A 23,803-nucleotide genomic window follows, 5' to 3' on the forward strand; every position below is an offset into this window, starting at 1 on the left:
CTCGAGGTGGGGGGGGGAATTCTCCCCTCGAGCCAAGCCTTAATGGTGGAGGGTTGCATAGCACTTGGGATGTATGTGCACATTTTTAAGGATGAGAAGCGCAGGGGAAAGCAGAATCCGCCCCTGGCCCTTGAGGAAGGGGCTCCGGATCTCTCTCTCTCTCTCTTTCTGGGCATTGGGCAGCTTCCTCCTCCTCCCCCCCCCGGTGGGCGCTTGGCCCCTTGCGCCTGTCCGGGCTCCTGGTTCTCCTCGGCAGGAGGCCGCCTCTTCGGCCCACCCTCCTCAACCCCACCACCACCCACCACCCCACGCTGACTTTCCCCCTCTCCGTGACAAAACCGGTTCCAATTACTGCCAGTCACAGAAGAAATGAGACGGAGGGTCAGCGAGAGGGGGAGAGAGAGAGAGAGAGAGAGAGAGAGAGAACGGAGAAGTGGAAGCAGGAAAAGGCTGTTGTGGTTTTGCCCCTTCCAGTCCGTCTGGTTGATAACAAGGAGCCAGTTTGATGTCTGGGGGGAGAGACCCCAGGCAGGGGGAGGTCCCAGGGGTTCCAAACTACAAGGCCCATCATTCAGCACATTATGGCCGCGGTAGGCTGAGCAACTTTCTGAGCGCTCCCCCTTTTTCCACCCCAGCTCCCACGGATGCGCAGGCACCGGATCCGTTTGGAGTCCCAGAGCGCAGAGCGGGTCCGGCTGGCACTTTTTGGTAGCCGAAACTCGGCTGGTTTGGGGATATTAAAAAGCATCAATGTGCAGGAATTGCTCTTCCGAAACCATTTGCCCATTAGGCAGGCTGTGGATGCCTAATTAATCAAATAACTAATTAGGGACTTGAAAAAGAAGTGCATTAGGTACGCCGGCTCATGATAATAGGAACGAGAGAACCTTAATTTAATTGAATTGAGTCAGGAGCCCCTCAAGGGAGGAGGGTGGAAAAAGCGGGAGGGCGGAGGGAGGGAGGGAGGGCGGCTTTTCTCCGGAGTCTTTCTGACGAGGGCGTTTTGTTTTGAAGAAAGCGGATCCATTTGGCCAGCGAAGGGAGGCTCGAACTGGCCCGGTGAGTGGGAAGCCGGCCACCAGGGACCTGCCCCCTTCTTGGGGGTTTCTCCTTGTGACTGGCCTTTGTTAAGTGGCTTCCGACTTAGGTGACCCTGTGGAAACCACCCCAGCCCCGCTTTCTTCATCGGGCTTTCATCCGAACGAGCCATTTTTCCACCCGACAAGCACAGTTTGCCCTGAGGCAGGTGAGGAGACAGGAGGGGTGTCAGGAAGATGGTGAGAGTGGGATCGGAGGGGAATGGCCCTTCCCTCGGCCGTTCATCGCTTCCCACCTGTGGCTGGGGGCACATCTTGTGGCAGTGAGTTCCATGGGTTCATTTGAGACCTGTTTCCAGAGACTCTGACATCTGAAGTAAGAAGCAGACATTTCCAATTATCTCCTCCTCCTCCTCCTCCTCCGGTTCATTTCTACCAGGCTTTTAATGCTTCTGTTTCTTAGTCAGCCTTGTCATTACACTCCGTCTGTTAGTTTTTCCACAAAACAATGTTTAAGAAGTTTATTTAGTATTTACTGACCTATTTACCTCTGTTTCCCCCTTCATATCCTGCTTTTCTTCTAATGAGGCAGCTTACAAAAAGTATTTTTAAGAAACTGCTGTATAAATAAACTGTATTATTAAAATGCAGTAGTGTAGCAATGTTAATAGTAGCTTAAAAGAATTAAAAACATTTTTCTACAAGGCCATTAAAGGCTTCTTTCTCTGCCCCTGCCCTTTTCATGGCTAAAGGCCTGCCTGAAATGAAAGGTCTTTGCCTGCCAGTGGGAGGACAGCCAGGATGGAGCCAGCCTGACGTCCTGTGGCAGGGAGTTCCAGAGTCTGGGAGCAGCCTCCTGTGTCTCCCATTAAAGTGCACCTGTGAAGGTGGCAGGATGGAGAGAAGGGTCTCTGCAGAAGATCATGAGCTGGGGAGATGCGGTCCTTCGGATCGCCTGGACCCAAGGCTTTGTAGGTCATAAAACAACCCTTTGAATTCATCCCAGAGATGGACTGGCAGCGGGTGAAGCTGTTGCAAGAAGAGAGTCGAGCGCTCCCTGTAACCAGCCCCAGCCTGCCGCTTGGCCACAGCCTTTTGCACCCGTGGAAGTTTCCAAACCCTCTTCAGGGGCAGCCCTAAGTAGAGCATGTTGCAGTAGTCCAGGTGGATGTGGCGAAGGCATGTGTCAACGTGACCTGGTGATCTGGTCAAATGGTTCTCTGTTGCCTTTAGACTGTCAGAAACAAGTTCCGCTCCCCCCCCCCGCTCCCCGGTGAGCTTCTGAGGGCATTCCCCCCCCCCGCCGCAGTCATTAGAGTGCTGCTCTCCCCCATTGGTCCAACCTGAACCTTGCTTTCCAGCCTTGCTGCCGGGGGGGCTGAGATGCGGGAGCCCCCAGCCTTGCCAAGCCCTGGTGGGTCTCTTTCTGGGTGAATAAGAAAAACCTGGACCTGTGGCTGCAGGCTCCCTTCACCTTCCCTCCCTCCTCCCTCCCCCCCCCCCAAAGTCATGGAATAGAGAATGTAAGTCCTTGTGCTTGTTGTTTAACATGCCCAGCGTGTTCTGGGTGGTTAGCGTTTCGAGGTCCTTCTGGAAGGTCCTTTCTCCAGGAAAACCGACGCGACCCCCTTCTGGTCCGAACCTTCTTGAGTCCTAGCTGGCGGCTGAAGGTCTGCCAGGCCGGCCGTTCCCTCCCCCTTTCTGGCTGCCCTTCTGTCACAGGGCCGGGTCTGCGGCAAGAGGCAAGGCGGTTTGTCCAGCCCATGGATCCAGGAGGGCCCAGCGGCTGGGTGGCCAGAGGAGCAAAATGGCCCACGCCGTGGGCCTTGCGTGGTTGCAGAAGGCGGAGGGGTGGGTGGGTGGGTGGGCCACCCGTAGGCGACTGACAGGTGTGGGCAGAAGGCTAAGCGCTTCGCCCTGCCTGGGAGGGACGTGGCGGCCAGTAGAGGTCAATGGCGTGGCCGGGTGGCCTGCTCGCTTTGTGGCCAAGGGTGAAGGAAGAGGCAGGCGACCCCAGAGTGCCCGACGGTGGCCTTTCCAGGTCTTCCAGCTCTCGTGGGTTCTCTGCGTGTCAGAAGCTGCCCCCGTTGCTCAACGTGGCTTCCTGGTACAGGACCCCAGTGGGCCCCCTCCCCCAATGTGCCACGAGGGGAACGCAGGGATAGCCTCCGTGGCCTGGGAGGCTCTTGTGCCAAAGGGTGCCCTTGCTTTCTTTCATGCATTGTTAGTTTTCCAGTTGCCATAGCAATAGGATTTATCGTGATTGTATTATTATGACAGATTTTGACAGGTTCACAAAAGTGTTTATTTTGTGCCGGTAGCTGTTGTTCTCCCTTGTGTTTTTTTTTGGGGGGGGGGCACCATGTACTGTAGGTTTTTGTATCCTGAAAACTTACCTCGAAGGCTGAGTATCGTAGCAGAATTTCACAATTTCCGTGAAAACAAGTCACCGTTCCTTTTTTGTTGTTGGCTAACATTGGGGAAGGGACCTCCAGGCACTGTGATGATGATGGCAACGGTCCAGGGGACTGAGCGCAGATCTACCAGTTTTACAGTGGGGTTGTGAACACGCTCCGGGAACAACCGCATAAAATGAACCCCGTCCTTGTCCTACAAGGAGCGAAGCCCCCGCCAGAGGGAAGGAGGGTGGGAGCGAACGGGCCGGGCGCACGGCTGTCCGCCTGAGTTTTTCCCTCTCTCTCTCTCTCTCTCTCTTCCCCTTTGGAGATATTTGTCTGCTTCCCTTTTCCATTCTGCTTTTCACTGCGAGGTTTGCGGGGGCGGGAGATGAAACCAGGACTTTAGGAAGCGCCGGGAAGGGAGAATGGAAACCTAGAAAGGGAAGGTGGTTCCTTGGAGCGGGCGCCGGGGGGGGCGGTGGCCCCCTTTCTTGTTCCTTCCACAAGGATCATTTGAAGGCTGCTCACATTTGACCCCCTGGTTGGTCAGGGAAGGAAGGAAGGATGCTTAAAGGGCTTGGCAGATTAATCATGTGTCACTTGCAGCGTGCCTCCCTCTCAATCTCAATCTCTCTCTCTCACACACACCCACACACCCACACACACACACACACACAAACCCCTTTCTAGCTGCTCCCACCCTCCACCTGCTCTGACATTTTCCTTCTGCCACATGAGGCGAAGGCTTAAAGGTGTGGAAAGAGGGTTTTCAGGGCTCGGGAGGGCTTGGTCGAGAGCAGAAGGCAGGCGCTCCTTGCTTAGTGACATTTCGTGCAGACGCAGAGAGACGGCTGTCTCAGAGCAGGAAGGCCCAGGCAGGCGGATGTGCTTCCCGCTGATTCCAGGCTGGGTTTTTTTGGGGGGGGGGTGCGCAGGTAGGTGGAGGTAAGGAAGCCTCCCCCTTTGGGTGGCTTGATTCGAGAGGCTCCTGTGTGCAGATAAAAGAAAAAACCCATTCGCCGCAGAACCACTGTGGTCTAAACAGAGACCCACAGATCTTGGTGGGTGCCAGCAGCGGGACTGGCCAGCACGCGAGCGCTGTTTAGAAAAACTTCAGCAAAGTAGAGTCTCCCGTGGAAATGGAGGGGGGTCCCTTCTGGCGAAGAGCAGCCCTGGCTGTCAGGAAGCTCTTCCCAAACCTTTAGGTGAAGCGTGCTGCCCACCCTCTCTCTCACACACACACACGCCTGCGTGCCTACCCGTGTGTGCATGGAGCGCTCTGGAAGAGAATGAGGAAGGAACGAATGGAAAAAGCCTCCAAGCTCCTGGATGACCCGACGCTGTCGATCAGCTGGGTTTTTTTTTCCTATGCTAATTGTGTTATTTATCAGCTGGAGGGGCTTTCCATCCACGGGCTGCCAGGAAAGTAGAGCCGCCGTTGCGTCCCTCTCCCTGTGGGGTGAGCCGTGCACGGCCTCAGCGCCCAACGGGGAGGTCAGTTAGGGCCAGTCTGTGGCCTTCCTGTCGGCTGGCGAGTCTGGGAAAGGAGGTGGGAAGAGAGGACGGGCGCCTGTCCAGCGACAGGGGTTGCCACCCTGTCTGGTGCAGCCAGTCGGTCTTTGGGTGCCAGGCTGGGCCGGGCGCCAACCGGCTTTTTCAGTGGCTCTTGTCCCAGAGAGCTCGGATGGACTCTCGTGGAGGCAGGCGGGCCTCTCCTTCCATGGCGGTTTCCAAACAACGGTTGGGTGGACCTTTTTCTCCGGGAGGCGCTCAGATGTCCCACGTCACCAGCTTGTGGGAGGGACTGGATGATCTTCTGGGTCCCTCTCTGCTTCGGTGCAGTGCCAAATTTCTCAGCTCCTGCTTACATATGTAGAAGTGTTTCTGTGGCTATTTCAGAAGGCCCTCCACTTTGGTTATGCGTTGGGTCCTTCCATGCTCCAAGCGGCCGGCGAGGGTCTTTGCTTGGCCCAATGGCAAGAACGTCTGCCTCAAATTCAAGGGTCACCTCACGGCCTTCTTTTGAAAACCACATTTTAAGCCCCCCCCCCCGTCTCCTTCTGCAGGAGCTGCTGCGGGCTCCTTCCTGCCTCCCCCAAAAAATTATGGTTCAGTTTGGCATCTTTGAACCTCGGAGGATTTGAGAGGAGATCTTAGATGATGCCCTTATCTTAATTATTATGACTTGTATGCTGACTAATTAAATTCTCCAGAGCTGATGAACAACCAGACGTCTGCTTGCTTCCTGAACTACAGTTAATTACGATTGATGCAAACAGGGACCCCAAACGTCTCTGCATGAGGTGCCCGACACAGGTGCCTCTCTTAACTTGGAAACAGGCGCCCGTCCTGGTGGGATCGAGTTCTGCTGGTCTCCGCTTCCCTTTCTGAGGTGCTCAGCCTCCCCATTTCTCAGCAGAGCAGCGTCTGGACCCAGATCCGTGGCCTTTCTCTCCAGATTGCCATTTTATGCCCCATCCAGAAGCCGTTTGAGTTCAGAACAGTTCTAAGTGTTTGGGGATTTTAAAAGAAAAAATGGGAAGGGGAAGGAAAGAGACATCAAAGCCTAAACATCTGGCAAGGTGTTTTAAATGGTGAAGATCTGCAGTTAAATTCAAAGCCCCAAAATGGAAGCACTTAAAGCGTTTACAAAACGTTTACTGAGACTTTGACTGCAGCTTTCCCTGACTTTAAATACCTAGCCAAATTTGTGGACTTCCCCTTATTTTGTGTGTGTGTGTGTGTTTTTTTTAATCCTTTCCCCTGAAGGTTGTGTATTTGGTGAAGAAGGTGCTGCTTGTACTAAATGGGTGACCAACCTTTGCAGGCTGTTTTTTTTTCCCCTTCTTGGCTGTGGATCAAGGCAGCCCCCGGCCCATCTTCTGGCTCCGTCCGGTTGAGCAGGGAGCCCAGTTTTGCTGCTTGGGAGTCCTTATGGGCCATTTTTGCGCCATCACCGCCACTGAGAAGCCCAAGGAAGGAGGCCTGAGCTTCCCAAGGCCACCCCCGTGATTCAGGGGCTGCTTTTTCCTCTCTCTCGGTGTCCCCTGTCTTCCCATCATCCCCCACCACGTCTCTCTCCCTTCTTCGAGTGCCGGTCGGCTTCACGGCTTCCTTTCAAGAGGGCTTTGGCTGATGCTCTTGCGCTTGAGCCTCTGTCACGAGATGCCTGGGTTTCGCATGGCCTGCAGTGTTAGGAGAGGTGCTGTGTGCTCTCTCACTCTCTTTCCTGTGCCGTAGAAATGAAAATTACTTTGTCCGGGCAATCAGTATAACATCTGCCAAGTGGAGCAGGTTTGCAGTATAAATTTTGCATAATTTAATCTGAGCTATTGTACAATGTTCCATCGCTCTTCTGAGTCATGCAGCAGCTCATGGAGAAGCTCCTTCGGCAAAGCCCTCTCCTCTCTGAGATTTCTGTGTATGCACGCACACACAGGACGACACGAGAGAGAGAGAGAGAGAGAGAGAGAGAGAGAGCATTTTCCACATTCTTAAGAACAAGGAATGTCTCTCCTATGTTGAGAACATGCACACCTCCAAGATGCTCAGGAAATGAAACTCTGAGCGCATTGTCTCTCCCCGAGAGCTTCTCCCGCACTCTTGCCGGATGGCGTCCTTGTCTGCCTAAGTCTTGCCGGCTTGTAGGTCAGGCGGCGGCGGCAGCCTCTCGCTTCGGAGCGTCATTATGTATTGTTGTTTGTCTTGTCGTCTTGCGTCCTGCTTGATGGAACAAACTCTTTCGAACGGCTTGCCTGCAAATGCGTGTCTAATGTAGTATAAAAACAGGACAAAGAAATACGAGGAAGGTTTTTAAATAATAAGTCATCTCGCAAAGCAGAGGGAGGAAGGGTTGGAGGGAGCTGTGCCAACAGCCACGGAGAAATGTCTCTTGTCAGCCTTGCATGGTTTCAACAGGGCGACTATTCTGGAAACCAGTAATGAGGCCAAAATGGGAGGAGGGGGTAGTGTGCTGCTGTTTCAGGAAATCATTTGCAGGTTGGAGCCGTAGGAGAGGCCTTTAACTTACCTACAAAAACCCTCTAAGCTGACTTATTCCCTTCCTTCCCGGGGAGCCATTAAGGGAGAACAACAAAGGCTCGGAAGAAGGAAGGAAGAGTGCCTGGGAGTAGTTATCTGTGCATCACCAAGGAGTTACCTGGAAAAGAGGGAGGCAGGGAAGGAAGGAAGGATGATGGAGTCCATCCATATCTATCTCTATCTCTCCCTCCCTCTGTGTGTGTGTGTGTGTGTGTGTCACCCACACAGAGGTTCACATTGCTTGTGATGTGCACTGCCTCCCCACTCCACCCCATGGAGAAATCCTGCGGCTACCTGGGTGTGGCGTGTTCAACCTGCAAGGCCCTTCGGGGAGCCTCTGGGGCTGACCTGGGAAAGTGGTGCACCTTGAGCCATCAGGTGTTTCTTCTCCTCCCCCCCCCCCGCAGGATTGTCCCTGGGAAGAGTTCGCTCCTTTGGAGGGACCTTCCCTGAGGGCTGGGGTTGCCGTTTTCTCTTCCTCGAAATGTCCCCCTCGTGCTCGCTCTTCGCCATGCTGCTCCGATTTGAAGGAAGCATCGAAAAACGGATTCGCTGGCAGCCAAGGAAGTGTTTCTGGAAACCTTTTCATCAGTCCCAGTTCCCCGTAAGCAAGCAAGCAGCCGTGGGGCCTGGTCTTTTAAAATAGAGCAAATTGCAGACAGAAAGAGGGAACTGAGCGGCTTTTGTCTGAGGCAACTGCAACAAGCTCTCAAGAGAGAGAGAGAGAGAGAGAGATGGAGGAGGCTGTAAAATGGGGCATGGGAATGGGGGGGGGGGAGAGAGAGAGAAAAGCAGGGTGCCTGGAAAACAGGGAGGAAGGGAGGGAGGGAAGCTGCAGCTGAGCTTTTGGGAGCTCACCCCCTCTGCCCCCCCCTCGCCCGCCTGCCCGCCCGCCCGCCTGGCCCCAATCACCACCATCCAGGGACCAAGAAAGAGGCGAACCAACCCCTCCTCGGAGCCAAGAGGAGACGCAAGCGTCAACTTCTGGATCCTTGAGGGGGACCAGAAGTGAAATCTCCCCCCCGTTCGTTGGCCCTCTCTCAGAAGGCAAGCTCATTTTCTGGCCTCCTCCTGAGCTACTTCCAACTTGGGCCAATTCTGTGAATGGTTAGCGTGCAAAACGTCCTGTCATCAACATGTGTGCACACAAATGTGCGTTCATGGACACACACACACAGGGGGGGGCTCTTCTCCAAGGGCGTGGCCGTGGGGGCTCTTCCAGTGGAAGGGAGTTCCCACGCTGGGTGGCTTCCACAGCACTTCCTTCGGGCTCTCCGTTGCGACTCGGCGGGCCCAGAATCACGTGGCGCTCTGGGCACGGGAGGGCCGTGTGAGGGCCACGAGCCGCCAGCCTGGGCGAAACCTTCGAGGTCTCCAGCAGAGCTGCCCCGCTCAGCCCCTCGGGGGCTGCGACCGAACGAACCGAGGGGCTTCGCGTCTCTGCGAGGATTTTCGGCCTCTGAAGCGCTCCCGGTGGCGCGAACCTCCGGCTTGTCGTACCTCTTCAGGGGTGGGCGTCGTGGGCCCACAGGGGCTGAACGCGAGTCTTCAAGGGAGGGGGGAGGGTTGGCGGAGGTAGGACGGATTCCTCCTCGACACCAGAATCTCGCCCCAGCCTCCGACACCTGCGGCACCGCCAACCTTTGGGCGCCGTCTCAAAACCTTTTTGTGGGACCTGTCCTTTGAATTAGCCAATCCCATCTGTTTTGCTGCATCTAAGCGGAGGGAGGGCTGTTTCAAAGCATCTTAATTAGCAGCGACTAAGAAACCGTTCCCCCCCCCCCGCACGCTGTCGCCCCTGCCCTTGCTGACGCTTCCAGCAGCCATGACCACTCGCTCGGCTACACTCTCCTGCTGCAGCAGAACCGCCCAGGAGGCTTATGGAGCTCGAAGACAGATTTTCCTAGGGTTATACCCATTTCTGTGGAGGGCCATTAGAGGGCTGCGGTCCACAAGGGCCAGAACTTTATCCCCAGAACGACAGCCCTGTGAGGCAGGCCAGGCCAGGAGTGAACCAGGCTGACCCACTGCCACCGGCCAAAGTGGGGTTTAGAGCCGAGGTTTCCTGCGCCCGCACGCTGACACTCTCCTGTCCCCTGTGCCCCACTGGCCAAGGGGGAGTGACCCACCACTTCAGACTCGCTCTGACCCCCTGACGGGGCTCCTGTCACTCGCCGGGATCTTGGGGATCCCTCTGTTCAGAGGACGGGCGGCCAGTCAGGGGTCCCAGCGCAAGGAAGCCTTTGCAGCTGCCGCCTTTGATGCCGGTCACGTCCTGAGCTGCGTTTTTAAATGCCCAGATCCTCCTTCCTGGCACGGAAACAGATGTTTTCTGCTGCGGAGCATGGCAATTGGGCTGATTTGCATAGATAACGCTTTTGCATAATTTGGCTTCTCCTGTTTTGAAGAGGCTCCTCTGGTGTGGAAGAGGAAGAGAAAGGAGGAGGCGAGGAAGGATCCTAGGCAGGCAAGCACATCCGAGGGTGCTTCTGGGGCTGGCGCTTCCCTCGTCGGGCACACAAGGGCCTGTGTGCGCTCTGAGACCCCTTCTCCCCTCTGGTGTGATGCCAGGAGCCCCCCCTTTCTTCCCATCTGGGGTTCGAACCCCTACTTTGCATCCCCACCCGCCTGCGTGGCCTTGGGCGAACGCCATCATCCCAGGGTGCCCCCCCCGCCCGCCCCCTGAAGAAGTTGCTTTCCTTTGAGATGGGTTTTTGGGAGAGAAAGCCCCGGCTTGGCTCCGTCTGCCTCCTGCTTCGTCTCTCAGGGAGAAAAGCCACATGGCTCTGAGGAGATGCAGATGAAGAAGAACCAAGATGGAATCCGTGTGGCGTCTCTATTGGCAGTCCTTCGTGCTTGGAAATGGGGTTGAATGAGCAGGGGAAGACAACGCCACACAATGGAAATCAGGAGCGAGGTGGCCTTGAGTGAGAATGAGAGAGAGGGAGAGAGAGAGAGAGAGAGAAAGGGAAAGAGAGAGAGCACAGCAGGCAGCGGAAAATAGAAAATGGGCTTGAAGGAAGCGCCGTGCACGACTGGGGGCCTGGCGTGAGCCAAGTCCTACTGTCTGCTTTGGAATCAAGGACTCGAACGCAAGCAAGCGTGAGAAGAGGCGGAACGGCTCGAAAACCACGATGGGTCACAAGGGACAGAACAAGTGGACGCGTGAAGAAGGACTGAAATGAATGAATACAGAAATACATAGAAAACTCAGAAAGCTGGGTCGCTTTGGTGATGCCTCACCGAGGAATGAAAAAGCACAGTTTGTTACAGCTGATCATTCAAGGTAACCTAAATAGGAAGAGAAAGGCAAGGAGGAGAAGTGCCCGGGAGGCTGGATTGAGACGCGCCTGACGCCCAAGAAAAGGACAGCAGACCAGACGATAGGGTCGCCGTCGTCGTCTCTCGAACAACCTGCCCGGGCATTCAGCTCAGCCCCGCTGTCCTGCCGCGTGGTTCCTTCCCCGGCCATTCTTGGCCAGGGGCGTTTCCAGTGTGTCTCTGCTGCGTTCCCTCCTCCGTGCAGGATCCAGGCCGCGTCCTCCCAGGAGGGGATGGCGGCGCCCTTCCCAGGCCTGACACCGCAGGGTCGACAATGCAAATCTTGTCATGTCCTTTATAGGTTTCCATGTGCTGCTGCCGGGAAGGCACTTAGCCACCGACACCCCGGGTGGGGCTTCCGAAGTCATCAGCCGTCCGCGCTCGAGGATCAAGTCGTTTCCTTTGGAGAGATGGGGCATTCATAATTCACGAGGGAAGAAGGCCGGCCGACTGGCTGGTTGGTCTGTTGGTCGGCCACGGGGCTCTCCCTTTGGCTCCCCCCCCCTCTCCCGGTGCCCCAGCCCATCCGTAAAGCAGGGGACACGTTGCCTCCTAAAAGCACAGGGCAGAAACGGTCATTAAAATCAAGCTGTCAGGATAATGTATAGGGTATTTTTACAAAACCCAATGGAACCGTTAATTCCTTCCTCCTCTTTGTGCTCACCCTGGCCTGGTGCTTCGGCAGGCGGGCGGTTTGACGGGTGAAGCCCAGCCCGTTGCCTCCTGCGCTCGTCCCTGTCATGGCGCCCTTCGCCGAGGGCCAGGCCTGCCATTTCTCCCCTCCCGGTGATCCGGAGGCATGCGCTCGCCGCTCAGGATTCGTGGACTGCAGCCATGCCACCCTCAGGCTGTGGCTCCTGGAGGGTGCGCTTCCTCGGGAGGAGACTGGCCCACAGGGCTTTCCCTTCCTCACGCCTTCGATGGTGGTGCAGACCGCGGGGCGGGGGGGGGGGAGAAGGCAGGTGTGAGGGTCCCGGCTGAGCTGCAGAAAGGGTAGCCGAAATGGGTGGGATCCTTCATGGGAAATGGGCTATCTTAAGAATTTCGCTTTGGCCTGCTTTTCGTCACGGTGTGGTGGATAGAGTGGCGGAGTGGGGCTTGGGAGGCCTGGGTTCAAATCCCTCCTCGGCCAAGGAAACTCACTGGGGGGGTGTGTGTGACCAGAGGTAAAACCTCTCCTTAGATGGCCCACTTCCCTGGAAAACCCTTTGAGGATCGCTTCGAGTCATTTCCGATGTGACTACACGGAACCGATCTCTTTTGAATGGGTTAACCAGACACAGTTCCCCCGTTGTGAGTATCTGCTGCTGAACCCCCGGCAGGCAGGCAGGCAAGGAGGCACCGCCACCGCCACCCTGACCCTGACGGTCAGCCAGCAGGCCGGGTCAGGAAGGTTTTCGATGAACAAGGCCGATAGTTGCAACAGCTGCACCAAGGGGAAGGAACATTAGACACCTTCTCTCCAGAAGGTATTTTCTGCCCTGCTTGCCATGGCTGACCCAGGCGTTTATTCTCCTCAAGAGAAGCAAGACGCTGCTGCTTCTTCTTCTTCTGTGGCCTCCTCGGTGAAGGGTTCTCGCTGCCGGGAGCCCCGTCTCTTCCAGGAGCGCGCCCGGGGTGAGCGAGGGTCGGCACGTGCCCTCACCCGGCGCACGGGCGCCTCACGGGGCTGCGAGGAGCCCTCTCCATAAGAAGCCGCTCCCGGGCAACGACTTTGGACGCCCGGTGACGTGACGCGATCTGGCACGCGCAGGGTCGGGCTGGATGCGCCTCCGGAGGGCCTTGTCCCTTCCCGTTAACGTCTCCCGCAGACCCGGGCGCAGCGTCGGTGCCAGGCTGTGTGTGTGGCAGGAGGGGGGGGGGAGAGCGAGAGCAGAGCTCAACTCCTCTCGTCGGCCTCCAAAAGGAGGGTCTGGCGGAAGGGGGGTCTTTGCGCTTCCCCTCCCCTCTTCTTCCTCTGTGGCAGCCGGGACTGGCCTGACACACACACACCCCATGCCCTCTGGGGCCTCTCCTTGGCCACTCGGACTGGGAGCAGAACGAGGGGGACGGGACGGGACGGGGTACGAATCTCCAGTTTAGGAAGCTGAGTCAAGATGCAAACGGAGCCTGACCTAAGCAGGAGAGGGGGGGGTGGCAGGCAAGTCCTGGGCAGGGATGCCCCCCACCCTCCGAAGGCGGCCCAAAGCTGGCCCACGAGCCCCCTGCTCCGTGCTTCCCCCACTTGCATGGGATGGATTGCAATTCTGCTTTAAATCCTTGGAATAGTTTCTGATTTTGTCCTTGTGGGAATCAGGATATGGTGTGTTACTCAGAGTAGAAAGGCAGTCGTCTTCATCTCATTACCCACAAAGGCCAATTTTTGGGTCGGTGGAAGATCCAAGAGAGGGCTTTTTCAATGGCTGCTCCGGCCTGTGGAACTCCTTGCCACAGGAGGCTAAGGGAGGTCAGGGGAGGCTGTTCCCCTCCCTGGCACCCCCTCATGACTGGCAGATGAACCCCTTTTATTCTGTCACATTGTCAGTTATTGACTGGCTTTTCGTTGGTTTGTTCCACCCTTTTTCTAAACATACTTTCACATTGATTTATAGTTAAAAGTGTTTTGATATTATAATTGGTTTAACTGCGTTTTGACACCCTCCCTCCCTCTCTCCGTCTCTCTCTCTCTCTCCGTCTCTCTCTCTCTCTCTCTCCATCTTTGCTTTCTATGTGTCTCAACTTTGTTATGAGCCTGTTTGGGTCCCACTTCGGGAAAAAAGCTGGGTATAATACGTCAAATAAATGCAAGTAAAGATTTACATGCAGGCTGCCAGGGACAACCCCTGCTTCATTTGAAAAGCCTGCAAGGTCCTTGTTCCACGACTTGAAAGCCTGGTGTGAGAGATGGGGTCACCTAGTGGTTATAAGGATGGACTAGGCCTGGGTTCGAATTACCACTCCGTTCTTCACCTGCTGCTCCTTCCTCCTCCTCCTCCTCCTGCAGGTCTTCCGGAGTGGAGAAGGCATGGGGATCCGTCTGGACAGCGCCTCGGCTTTCCAGGGGGCTGTCATCTCCCCACATTACGACTCCCTCCTGGTGAAGGTCATCGCCCACGGCAAGGACCACCCCACGGCAGCCTCCAAGATGAGCCGGGCCCTGGCTGAGTTCCGGATCCGTGGCGTCAAGGTAGGAGAGCGGCCGGGAAAGCTTACGTGCGCCTGTGGAGTGGCTTCTTCCCTGGGGGAGGGGGGGAAAGGTGTGTGTGGGGTTCTTTGGGGAGTCTGCTCCCCAGAAACAGACAGAGGGTCACCTGGTATTGCTCCGGAATGACGGAGGGTCGTCCCTTTCGTTCCTTGGCTGCCTTCCTTTCAAGGTTCTTTATCCTCCTGTTACGGGGTGGGTGGTGGGAAGGGGGGTGCTCCGCCTTAGTCGTGCGGGTCTCATCCAGACGAGTCTGGGCTGGATCCCAAGCACAGAGGGACGTCTCTCTCTCTCTGCCCCCCCCATCGCAGGCTGGACAGTCCAGGCTCACCTTCTGTCCTCCGTGTATCTGCGTCCCTTGGGGGTCTCTCTGGTGGAGATCCGCCTCCTCGCCTCGCTCGCCAAAATGTCCTTTCCTGTCCGGGGTGGTGGGGGTGGGGGTGGACGTGGAACGGCCGCTCAGGCCAAGGAGGGTCCTTCTGGGCGCTTGCAGTTCGGGGCAACGATTCTCAGGCTTTTTGTATGTTGAGCCAAGCAGGGTTGTGTCCGAGAGTCACTTGCGCAGGACTCCCGTGGGGCCGAGAGGACAGAGAAAGAGTGGGGGGGAACAGCAGTGGCCTGAGGGACGTGGGGTTTCGTGGCGAGGGGTTGGTGGCTGCACCAGGGCGGAGGGTGGCCTGGGAGGCGTCGTCTGTGGGACTGGTCACTTTCCCCCGCTGTGGTCCTGGGCAGGTGGTCGCCCTCCAAGCCACGTTCTTCCAGGAAAACCACAAGAGTGGACGAGATGACCCCTTGTTGGAAGGAGAGTCTCTCCCCCCCCCCATACACACACATACACACAATCCTCGGGTTCTTTGTGTGGCCTCCCAGCACGGACCGCCTCGCCCTTCCTGGCCTTCTCCTTCAGCCGACATCGACCTGGCCAGGGGAAAGAAAGCAGGGGGAGAGACACCTCTTTGAGTGTGGGGTTTGTTTTCGGGGGGGGGGGAGCTTCACACGGCGCCCATGACCTTCAAGTGCTCCTCTCTGACACACACACACAAACACCTTTCTCTCTCCTGGGGGGGGGAAAGACTCTCCCTCTCCCTCCTCCCACCCCTCGCTGGCTCTGCCACACCACGTCCCCCAGCGGCTGTGACTGCTTGCTGGCAGGATACGGCCCGGCTCCTCTTCTGTTCCTGCCAAGGAGCATTAAGGGAAGGGAGAAGAGCAGGAGGCGCTGGGGTGGGGTTGCTCAGCAGCCGAGGGAGAGCGCTCTCTGCTCAGCACCCTGGGCAGGAAAAGCCCTCTGAGGTTCATTCAGCTCAGCCACAGAACGTGGCTTGGGGGGGGGGGGAGAAAAGAGAAACCATTTTCCTTCCCCCGCTGTGTCCCCCCCCCCCCGGCAAGGAAGTGCTGAGCACGGTCCCTTCTTCTAAAGCGGTCCCAGATGCCATTCCTTCTCTGGAATGTCTCCCCATCGCTGGTCCCATTGGGGGGGGAGTCTTTGGTGTTCTGGGTCAATGTTTTCTTCTTGAAGGAGTCGCTTTGGGTGGCTGTCATCCGTGGAACAGAGGGGTGTGGAGGGGATACGAGCCTCTCTGTCCTAGCACAGTCTATCTCTAAGCAGCCGTTTCGGGCAGACTGTGGCAACATCTGGGGGTAACTGGCGGCCTGTGGTGATGCCCCCCCCCCCTCCGTGGCCTGCTCCAGCTGCTCTTGTGTCGTCCTCCTCGTGTCTCCTCTGCCACGGCCAGCTTCTCTAGCGATCCTTCAGACGCGAGGGCGAGAGGCACCACCAAGACCCACAGCTGGGTTGGGGGCAGGTGGGGTGTCGACTGGCCTCCTTCGCTGCTCAGGAATGCGAAAGGGCGCCCCGCTCGTCCTCGGCAAAGCTCCCTTTCGGGAACGCTGGCGGCCATGGGGGCAAAGGAAGAACCAGCTGCAGGGTCGCAGCATCCGGAACTGGAAGAGGGATGATGGGCGCAGGAGGGAGCCTGGGGTGCACCCATCCGCCTCTCCCCCTCCCCTCCGGTGGGTCCCCCTCACCCCCCCATGATTCGGCCCTTGGCCACCGCTTTAGGGGCGCTGCCTCCCCCCCCACACACACACACACCCTTGTTGGAGGAGAGAGAAAGCCCTCCCCCGAGGGAGGCTGCTGCTGCTGCTGGTGGTGGTGGTGGTGGAAACCGTTAGCTTCCCCGGCGATGGCGAGGGAGAGGCCACCCTCCAGCCGGGCTTCCTGCCAGGTCTTCCAGCCCCACCTTCCCTCTGGGTGGAAAGAGGTGGCGGGTGCTTTAGTGTGGCTGCCTGGCACCCCGGGGTCCGGGCGGGGGGGGGGGTAGCTGTGACCTTTGGCTCTCCGTCCTTTTTGGCCTAGAAGAGGAAAGGGTTTCTCTTCCTTCCTTCCTTCCTTCCTTGCTTGTTTTATCTGCCAGCGCTCCATCCTTCAGGGACAGGGCAGGGCAGGCTGTTGTGCCTTTCCTCCGAGGGGTCCCTCGCAAGGGGACAGGGGGGTGGGCGCTCAAGAGGTCCCGGGGTGGGCACCCCCTGCCCCGCTGGGCACCCGCCGCTCACCGCCCCAGCCACCGGAAGGCAGAGCCTGCCTCTTTCGCCTGAGGCGTCTTCTCCTTCAGAAGACAACTGGCAGGGAAGGGATGAAATAACGATAAGGTTATGAAATTATGCACTGGCGCGATTGCTCCCCCCCCTCCCGTTCAGCCGCTGCTTCTGCATCACCCAATAACTTTGACTCCGGCAGGCCAGCTGGAGGGAGAATCTCTGCCCGCCTCCCTTCAGCGCCCAGGCCGGGGTGGGAAGGATTTCCACCCTCGGCTGGAAGGGAAAGGAGAGCCGGAGAGAGCCGGACCCAGCGGGCCTGAGGTCTTTTTCCAACACGCGGCCCCAGCCAGGCCTTCTCTTGCACAGCCCATAAGCAGCAAAATCCAAATTCGAAGCTTCCCACCCTGTAACCATGGATCACAGAAGGTCTCCAGAGGTCATCTAGTCCACCCCTCTTTTGATGCAACACAGCTAACACCCCCCCCCCCGGGCGAAGGGCCTCCCACGAGGGAGAACCTCCACCCCTCTTAAAGGGAGCCCACCCCACGGCCGGACCCACCCCACTGTTCCCTGGTCTCCACCACCGAGCAAGGGAGGGACAGAACAGGTTTCACCCTTTATCTGGGGACCAGCATGTCTTATAACAGACAAGGTTACCCTGGAATTTGGTTTCTAAGATCCCCCATGCTCTCCTCCTCCCCCCCCCCCCACAGCAAGTCTCGGGATCCCCCACTGCAAAGAATTCTGGGAACTGTAGTCCAAACCTCTCTTAACTTTACTGAGCGCTGGGGATTCCTGTTGTGTTTGTGGAGAACAAGCCCTCAAAACAATCCATTAAATGAACAAACATATGAGCCCTAATATTTTATGACCTGCTGCCTCTGTTGGTGGCGGGTGGATAAAATATTGGAGCGGGGAAAGGTATAAATAGGCAGGCCTGGGGGAGCCACCGGGGGGGGGGGGTTAGCAGCCGCTCGGGTGAACTTCTGCGCCTCCGTTTCATTTACGAGGGAAGAGAAATGGTGCCGGGGAGACGGATGGCAGCCGCCAAGCAGCCCCCCCTTTCCTTTCCCTTCAGCCTCCCCCCCCCCAATCATACCGCTCTAGTCTGCAAGGCAAAGGTAATTATTTAGTATTGATTCAATTAACAAATGTGGCCATCATCCTTCTGCCCACCAAGGCTCTGGAAGCGATTTACAATGGATTTAAATTATTAAGAACCAGAGTTTAAAAAAAAAAAACATTCAGAAACAGATGGAAAAACATTTAAAAGGAGACCCAAGACATTTTCCTAAAGTCAGGGATGGATCCAGGGTCCCTGACGGGAATCCAGCGACCAGCAAGAAGCCCAGCAGAACTGAAGCCAACCCCGCGGCCCTTGTGGCAGGGAGTTCCGCAGGCAGGAGGGCGTGGCTGCCCAGAAGGCTTCAACGGCCTTGCCTGGTGTGCCCCAAGGACCAAGCGCCTGCCTGGCAGGATTAGCGTAAAGAGGATGGTGACCGGGAGGTTTGTGTGGCGTGCTGGAACTCCCTCAGGCGGAGAGGGGGGCAAAGGCTGGGGAGGTGGGGGGGGCCGCCTAGGTGGCCGGCTGCAAGGATGGCGGGGGGGGGGGGAACAGCGGCGTGTGTGCCTCCAGAAGAGGTCGGGTCCAGGAGGGAGGGCTTCGCTCGGTCACAGGGCACCTCCCTTGCTCCTATATGTGGGGTTTTTTTGGGGGGGGACACAAGAGAGGTGCCTGCCCCTTTGGACCCCCACATGCCTTCGTCGCTCTCACTCTGACCGAGGGACAGGATATCTTCTGAGCCCCCTCCCTGTCCTCCCTTTTCTCCAGCTAGACAAGGCCGGGGGGGGGCACCTGGCCCCAGCCTGCTCCCCACCTTCTGTGCCCACAGACGGCCCTCCTGAGAGAGAGGGAGTGCCCCCCCATGGTTGCTCAAGGGGCTCAGCTCCAAACCAGAAAGTCCCGGACCCATAGAACAATGGGATCTATGACCGGCCACCTTTTGACCGTGGAGGAACTGGTTTGCAACTCCTGTCCCCCAGAGGATCGGCAGAGGGAGGGGTGGCCAGACCCAGTCTCAGGCAGTTCCGCCTGCTCACCCGGGAACTTGGCCAGGGTTCCCTCATGGAGGCCTGGGAGTAGGACTCCCTCCCTTGCCCCATGGAAAGAGATGCACGCACGCCCGCACGCCCACCCCAGGAGAAGGCACGGCACTGTCACCATCCTTGGCTGTTGTGATGATGTTCCGGGCAGGGGCAGCCCACCTCCCCCCCCGCCTCTTCTTTTAGGCTGCCTTCCAGATTACGCCCCCCCCCCCAATTTGCCTCCCAAGGAGACGCTGCTCATAAAGCCTCCTCCTCCTCCTCCTCCTCTTCTCCTGCCCTCATTCAAATCCCTTCCCCGCTCGCTCAGAGCGTCATTTCCAATTATGCACTCACCCCCCCCCCCTCCTGCTGCTGCTTCTCTGGGCAGTGTTTGCTCAGAGGAGGCGGTGGAGGGAGGATGATGGCACTTGATGGCAGGGAGCAGTGAGAGGGCCAGAGGTGGGGCAGGAGAAGAGAGGGAGCTGCCTGCCTGGCCGCTGGGTCGGGCTCAGGACCCCCTCCCTCCCGGCTCTGCGGTTTCTGCCCCAGGATGAGTCCCCTCCTGGCCAGGGTGCCAGCGATTTTGGTCCTCTGCCCGCCCTCGTACAGCGCTCAGCCTGATGCCCCGGGAGGATGCTTTGGGGTGGGGGGGTGGGAACCCCTCCCCTCCTGTCCCGAGGGCGGTTCTGGGTGCAGGGGCCTGTGAGAAGCCAGGCTGGTGTGGGGATCCGTAGGGTTTATGTAGGGTTTTCTGGTTCTTAGCACAAAAGGGAGGGAGGGAGGGAGGGAGGGAGGGAGGGAGGGAAGGGGGGGGAGAACTGCTGGCGTGCAGGGCCAACCAGGTGGGGCAGAAGGGGCACCCACCACCCCACCACCGTCCGTCCTTCCTTCCTGGCTTTTCTCTCTCCTGTCGGTCGGTCTCTCCCTCCTTCTGCCCTTTTTTCCCCCTCTTCCTCCTCCTCCTGATTTCTCTCAGCTCAGTTTTCCGCCGTTCTCTGCCCCCCCCCAGTTCGCTGAGGTTCCCCCCCCCCCTTGCCTTGTCTTGGCCACCGGCTCTTTCCTCCCTTCTTGCCAGCCATGACTCTCTCTCTCGAGACATCATCCTCTGGCTTATCTAATCCTGGCTCGAAGCCCCTCTGGAGCAACCGTGGCCAAGCCAAGCCAAGCCAAGCCAAACCGGCTTATGCTCAGCCGCCCGATCCTGCCCGTTTCTCGCGTGGCGGCTTCTCAGAAGTCCTGCAGAGCCTGGGTTGGGTGGGGGGGCTGAACCCACTTCTCCTCTCAGCGGGGACTCGAGAACCCATAACCAACAGAGGAATGTTCCCTTGGGATGAATGGGTGCCCCGTGTTGGGGGGGGGATAAACTCTCTGATCTTGGGTCTGTGCACAACCGCTTGCAGAGAATGAGAGAACCAGAGAGCTGGAAGGGGTGCGAAGGTCATCCAGTCTGACCCCGCTCCCCACCCGGTGGGCCCTCGGGCAGCAGTGATGGCTTTGAAGGTGGGGAGGGTGGGCAGGTCTGGAAAACAACCCCCCCCTCCAAGAGGAGAGCCCTTGTGATGGAGAGCTGAGGCTGGGCAGCTCCCGGGGAGCCCCCCCCTCCCCAAGGCAGAGATGAAGGATAAAGGGAACGGCACACCATGTTTCTGCCCCCCCCCAATGGCTGGGGAGCAAAAGCAGAACCCAAAGTAAGTGATGCAGGTAGATTAAGCTTTTGCGGGGGGGGGGACACAGTATTTTTAAAGCAGTAGCAAAAACTCTTTCTTTTAGTGTTGCATAGACCTCAATTTTCAGGCTGCTGTTTGACCTCCTGAGGCAGGCGTGCCCCCCCCCTTTTCTTCCCTCCCTCGCAGCTGGGGGGTGGTGGCCATTACTTATTTATTAGAGATAATTGTGCCCCCTTTGATCAGGAAGCCCGGCCCATTTAACAACCAGCTCTGCAAAGCAAATAAAAACAACAATGGGCAATAAACCGAGCAGGAGATAAAAGCCTCCTGTCGGTTAATCAGAATTAAACGTGCCTGCCTTGTCTAACACAGCCCTCGACTGTCACTCTCCCCCCCCCTCCGTGAGAATGGGGCACACAGACACACACACACAGAGAGACTACTAACCCCCCCCCAATTGATCTGCAGGGAAGCAGGGGGGGTGACCCAGCCTCCCTTCCCCTCCCCAGCTCAGCCTGGCCTCCATCCAGGGCCAGATGCTCAGCGCAAGGGAGCGCCCCGTTGCCCTGAGGTGTTCGTTCCGCGGCTCCTACCCCCCACCCACCCCCGACACACACATTTCTCCATCCCTTGCATGGGGCTGGGGGGGGGCTCAAGGAGGAGCAGAGCAGATGTCAACGCCTGCCCCCCCCACAACCTCTGGCCCCACGGCGGGTGGGTTGAGGCAAAACTGACCAGACAGCGGTTGCCGCTCACCATCAGGCTGGCGTGGCTGAAGGCATATCGCAGTGGGAGCTGCTGGCTGTCAGAAAGGGTTGCGGGCGAAAGGGGGCAGTTGTGTGGGGGGGGGGTTGGGGGGAAACCTGCCTGTGGGCGGGCCCAGTGAGACCCTGGCAGGGAATGAACTGCCCGCTGGAGGGAGAAAGGGTGTATCTCTCACCCCCCTCCACTTCCTTCCCCTGCTGCAGGGGGGGGGGCTTTTCCAGGAACAGAGAGTCTGCAACCCCCCCAGCGCAGAAATGGACTCTCCTCCTCCCCCCCAAAATACCCTTATCCCCATCCTCTCCTCCCCCCCCACGCACACAATCTTGCCAGCCTTCACTCCACAAGTAGGACCGAGTCATCCCAGAGATGTCAGGAAGGATAATTGTCAAGCGCCACAGCTGGATGTGCTCCGTGCGGAGGGGGGGGCAGGAGGGAGAGCTTCCCTCCCTCCCTCTCTGTGTCTCTGTCTCTCCTCCACCCCCCCGCCAGCCCCCCCCTCGCGCCTCCCACAAGGCAAAGGGGAACTGAGGACAGGAGCTATTTTTAAGGGTCTGCTGAGAGAACTTGTGGCTGGATCCGAGGGGGGGGGAGCAGAGAAGATGCTGGTGGGGGGGGAGGCTGAGGGAAGAAGGAGGGATCCGGACAGGCAATTCAGAGGATCGTGGCCTGGGCCACACCGGGATGTTATGGGAGAGGGAGTTCGCTTCAGGTCTCCTGACCTTGGGAAGAAGGACCGCTGCTCTCCTCCACAGAACAAATGAGTTTTCTCCCCCCCCCCTGCCGCCGTCTCCCTTTCTTTTCTGGCCTGGATCCTGCGTGCCTTTGGGGTTAGATGACCAGGCTAAGGTGAGGGAGGCCTGAGTTCAAATCCCCACTCAGCTGTCAAGCACACACTGGGCCGGTCGGTCCTTCCCTCTCTCCTTTCTGGCCTACCCAACAGGGTCGTCACAAGGATCCCCAGCGATAAGGGTGGGATCCTTTAGGGCAGGAACAAACTCACTGTTTGCGTCCATTCCAAAGCAGAGCCTCGCATGTTGGATTTCTACCATCTGCCAGGCTGCTGTTGATGTTTTGATGATGGTGATGATGATGCTATCATCCCAAGGGGGCTTGGAGTTCTGCAGTATTGGCTATAGCGGCAGGGGGAAGAGCCTTAGGTTCCACTAACTGATCCCTTCCAAAGCTAATGAGTCTCTCAGTTTCTTTATCTCAGCCTTTGCCCCAACCTTGCTCACATCAGAAGTTGTTGCCAGAGGAAGAGTCCTGTGCTAGCCCTTAAGCTGCCGCCACTGAGCCAACAGGGGGTTTGCATCTGAAGAAAAGGCCTCGGTGCAGCTCAGCAAAGCCCGTTCTGGAGAAAACACAGCAGGGTCAGCCCAGGCACCCCCCCCTCGATTTGGTGCAAATATTTGGGGTGTGGGGGACCCCTGATTTCTTTGCAAGAAGGCTGAGATAGATATGTCACCTGCCACTGGATAGGGGCCTTTAGAGCAGTGGCCAGGATGGGAGCAAGGAGCCCCAGGGGGGGTCAGTGTTTCCCCCCCCCCAGCCGAGAGAGGAGGAAAGCTCACTCTGTTCCCCTTACTCTTTTGCCCGAGGAAGAGGCTAACTGGGATGTTATGAGGGAGGACGGAAAGACCCATTGCTCATTACTAATTGGTGCACCCCAGGGAATGAAGGCTGGCCAGTCTGTGGGGTTTGCAGTGGGGGAAATCTCCTGGCCTCCCCCCCCCCCCCCGCTTTTTCTGACTAAATTAGAGACGGCATGCCATGAGCTCTGTTTGGCCCCTGAGATGTTAAGAGCATCACGGGGAAGCTGAGTGATCCAGCAGGCACAGGGGGGTCCTGGGGGCGGCTGGGGTACACCCCGCCATCTCAGCACACACCCACACACCCTGAGTTTAAAAACATATTTGAGCCTGCCTGCACAATGCATCACAAAATTTTGAAAATGAGAGAACGGGGGGGGGGCAGTCTGGGAAGCCAGTTCTGGCCCGCCTTCGGTTCCAGAGGGTCAGCTACCCTCAGAGTTTGCTAAGGACAAGCCCCAAAGATAAGCCAGTCAGCAGGGCCCCCCCCCCCCACCAGGACTGCCAAATGAGCACCCCTTGGTGCAGGAGGAGAGATGGTGGCTCACTGGGTGCAAGGGGGGTCTCTCTCTGCATGAGTGTGTGTGTGTCTGTGTGAAAAGCAAAAGGCTGCCTGTTGTTTTCAGCTCCTCTGAGGCCCCAGGGTCAACGGATCCAGAGAGACGGGTGCAAGGCTAAGAGAGCAGAAGCCAGCCTGCTGCGGGCAGCGTGGTCCTGCGCGGGCGCGGGAGGGGGGCTAATTCCAGATCAGCATCCCAGGAGGTTGGATCCCTCGGCACAGGCTGCCTGCCTGCCTGCCTATTGTTCTGCAGGTAACCTTACTTGGCATTTCCTCCTAAGAGTAAGAGTTGCTCCTCTGTGGAAACAGGCTTCCTCGGGAGGTGGTGGTCTCGCCTTCCTGGGAGGTTTTGAAACACAGGCCGGGCTGGCATCAGCCAGAGGTGCCTCAGCTGGGAGTTCCCTGCACCGACGGAGGGCTGGACTAGATGACCTTCTGGGAGACCTTGGGTTTCCCAAGGGGAACGGCTGATGGCTGCAGTGGGCGATGTACCAGTCAGGAGGGTTGCATGGGAGGAGGGGAGGCTAAAAGGCAGGTAGGCGCCAGCTACGTTGCAGGGAGAGAGGTTTCTGCCTTTGTTTTAAATGCACGGTATGAGAGTGACCAAGCAAATTTTTG

At 57.7% G+C, this 23,803-nt stretch overlaps 1 protein-coding gene across 6 annotated transcripts in view; it reads left to right on the forward strand.

Annotated features, from left to right (window-relative positions):
• The window catches only part of PC (pyruvate carboxylase), a 105,623-nt gene that overhangs the window by 53,267 nt on the left and 28,553 nt on the right, over positions 1-23,803 (forward strand). For all 6 annotated transcript variants that reach the window (XM_072984000.2, XM_072984002.2, XM_078382145.1 and 3 more), the window contains one exon: positions 13,782-13,964. In XM_072984000.2, the coding sequence (XP_072840101.2) occupies positions 13,782-13,964 (183 nt within the window). The remainder of the gene's footprint in view (positions 1-13,781; positions 13,965-23,803) is intronic.

The sequence above is a fragment of the Pogona vitticeps genome, chromosome 15, assembly GCF_051106095.1.
Source record: "Pogona vitticeps strain Pit_001003342236 chromosome 15, PviZW2.1, whole genome shotgun sequence".
In the NCBI taxonomy this organism is placed as follows: Eukaryota; Metazoa; Chordata; class Lepidosauria; order Squamata; family Agamidae; genus Pogona; species Pogona vitticeps.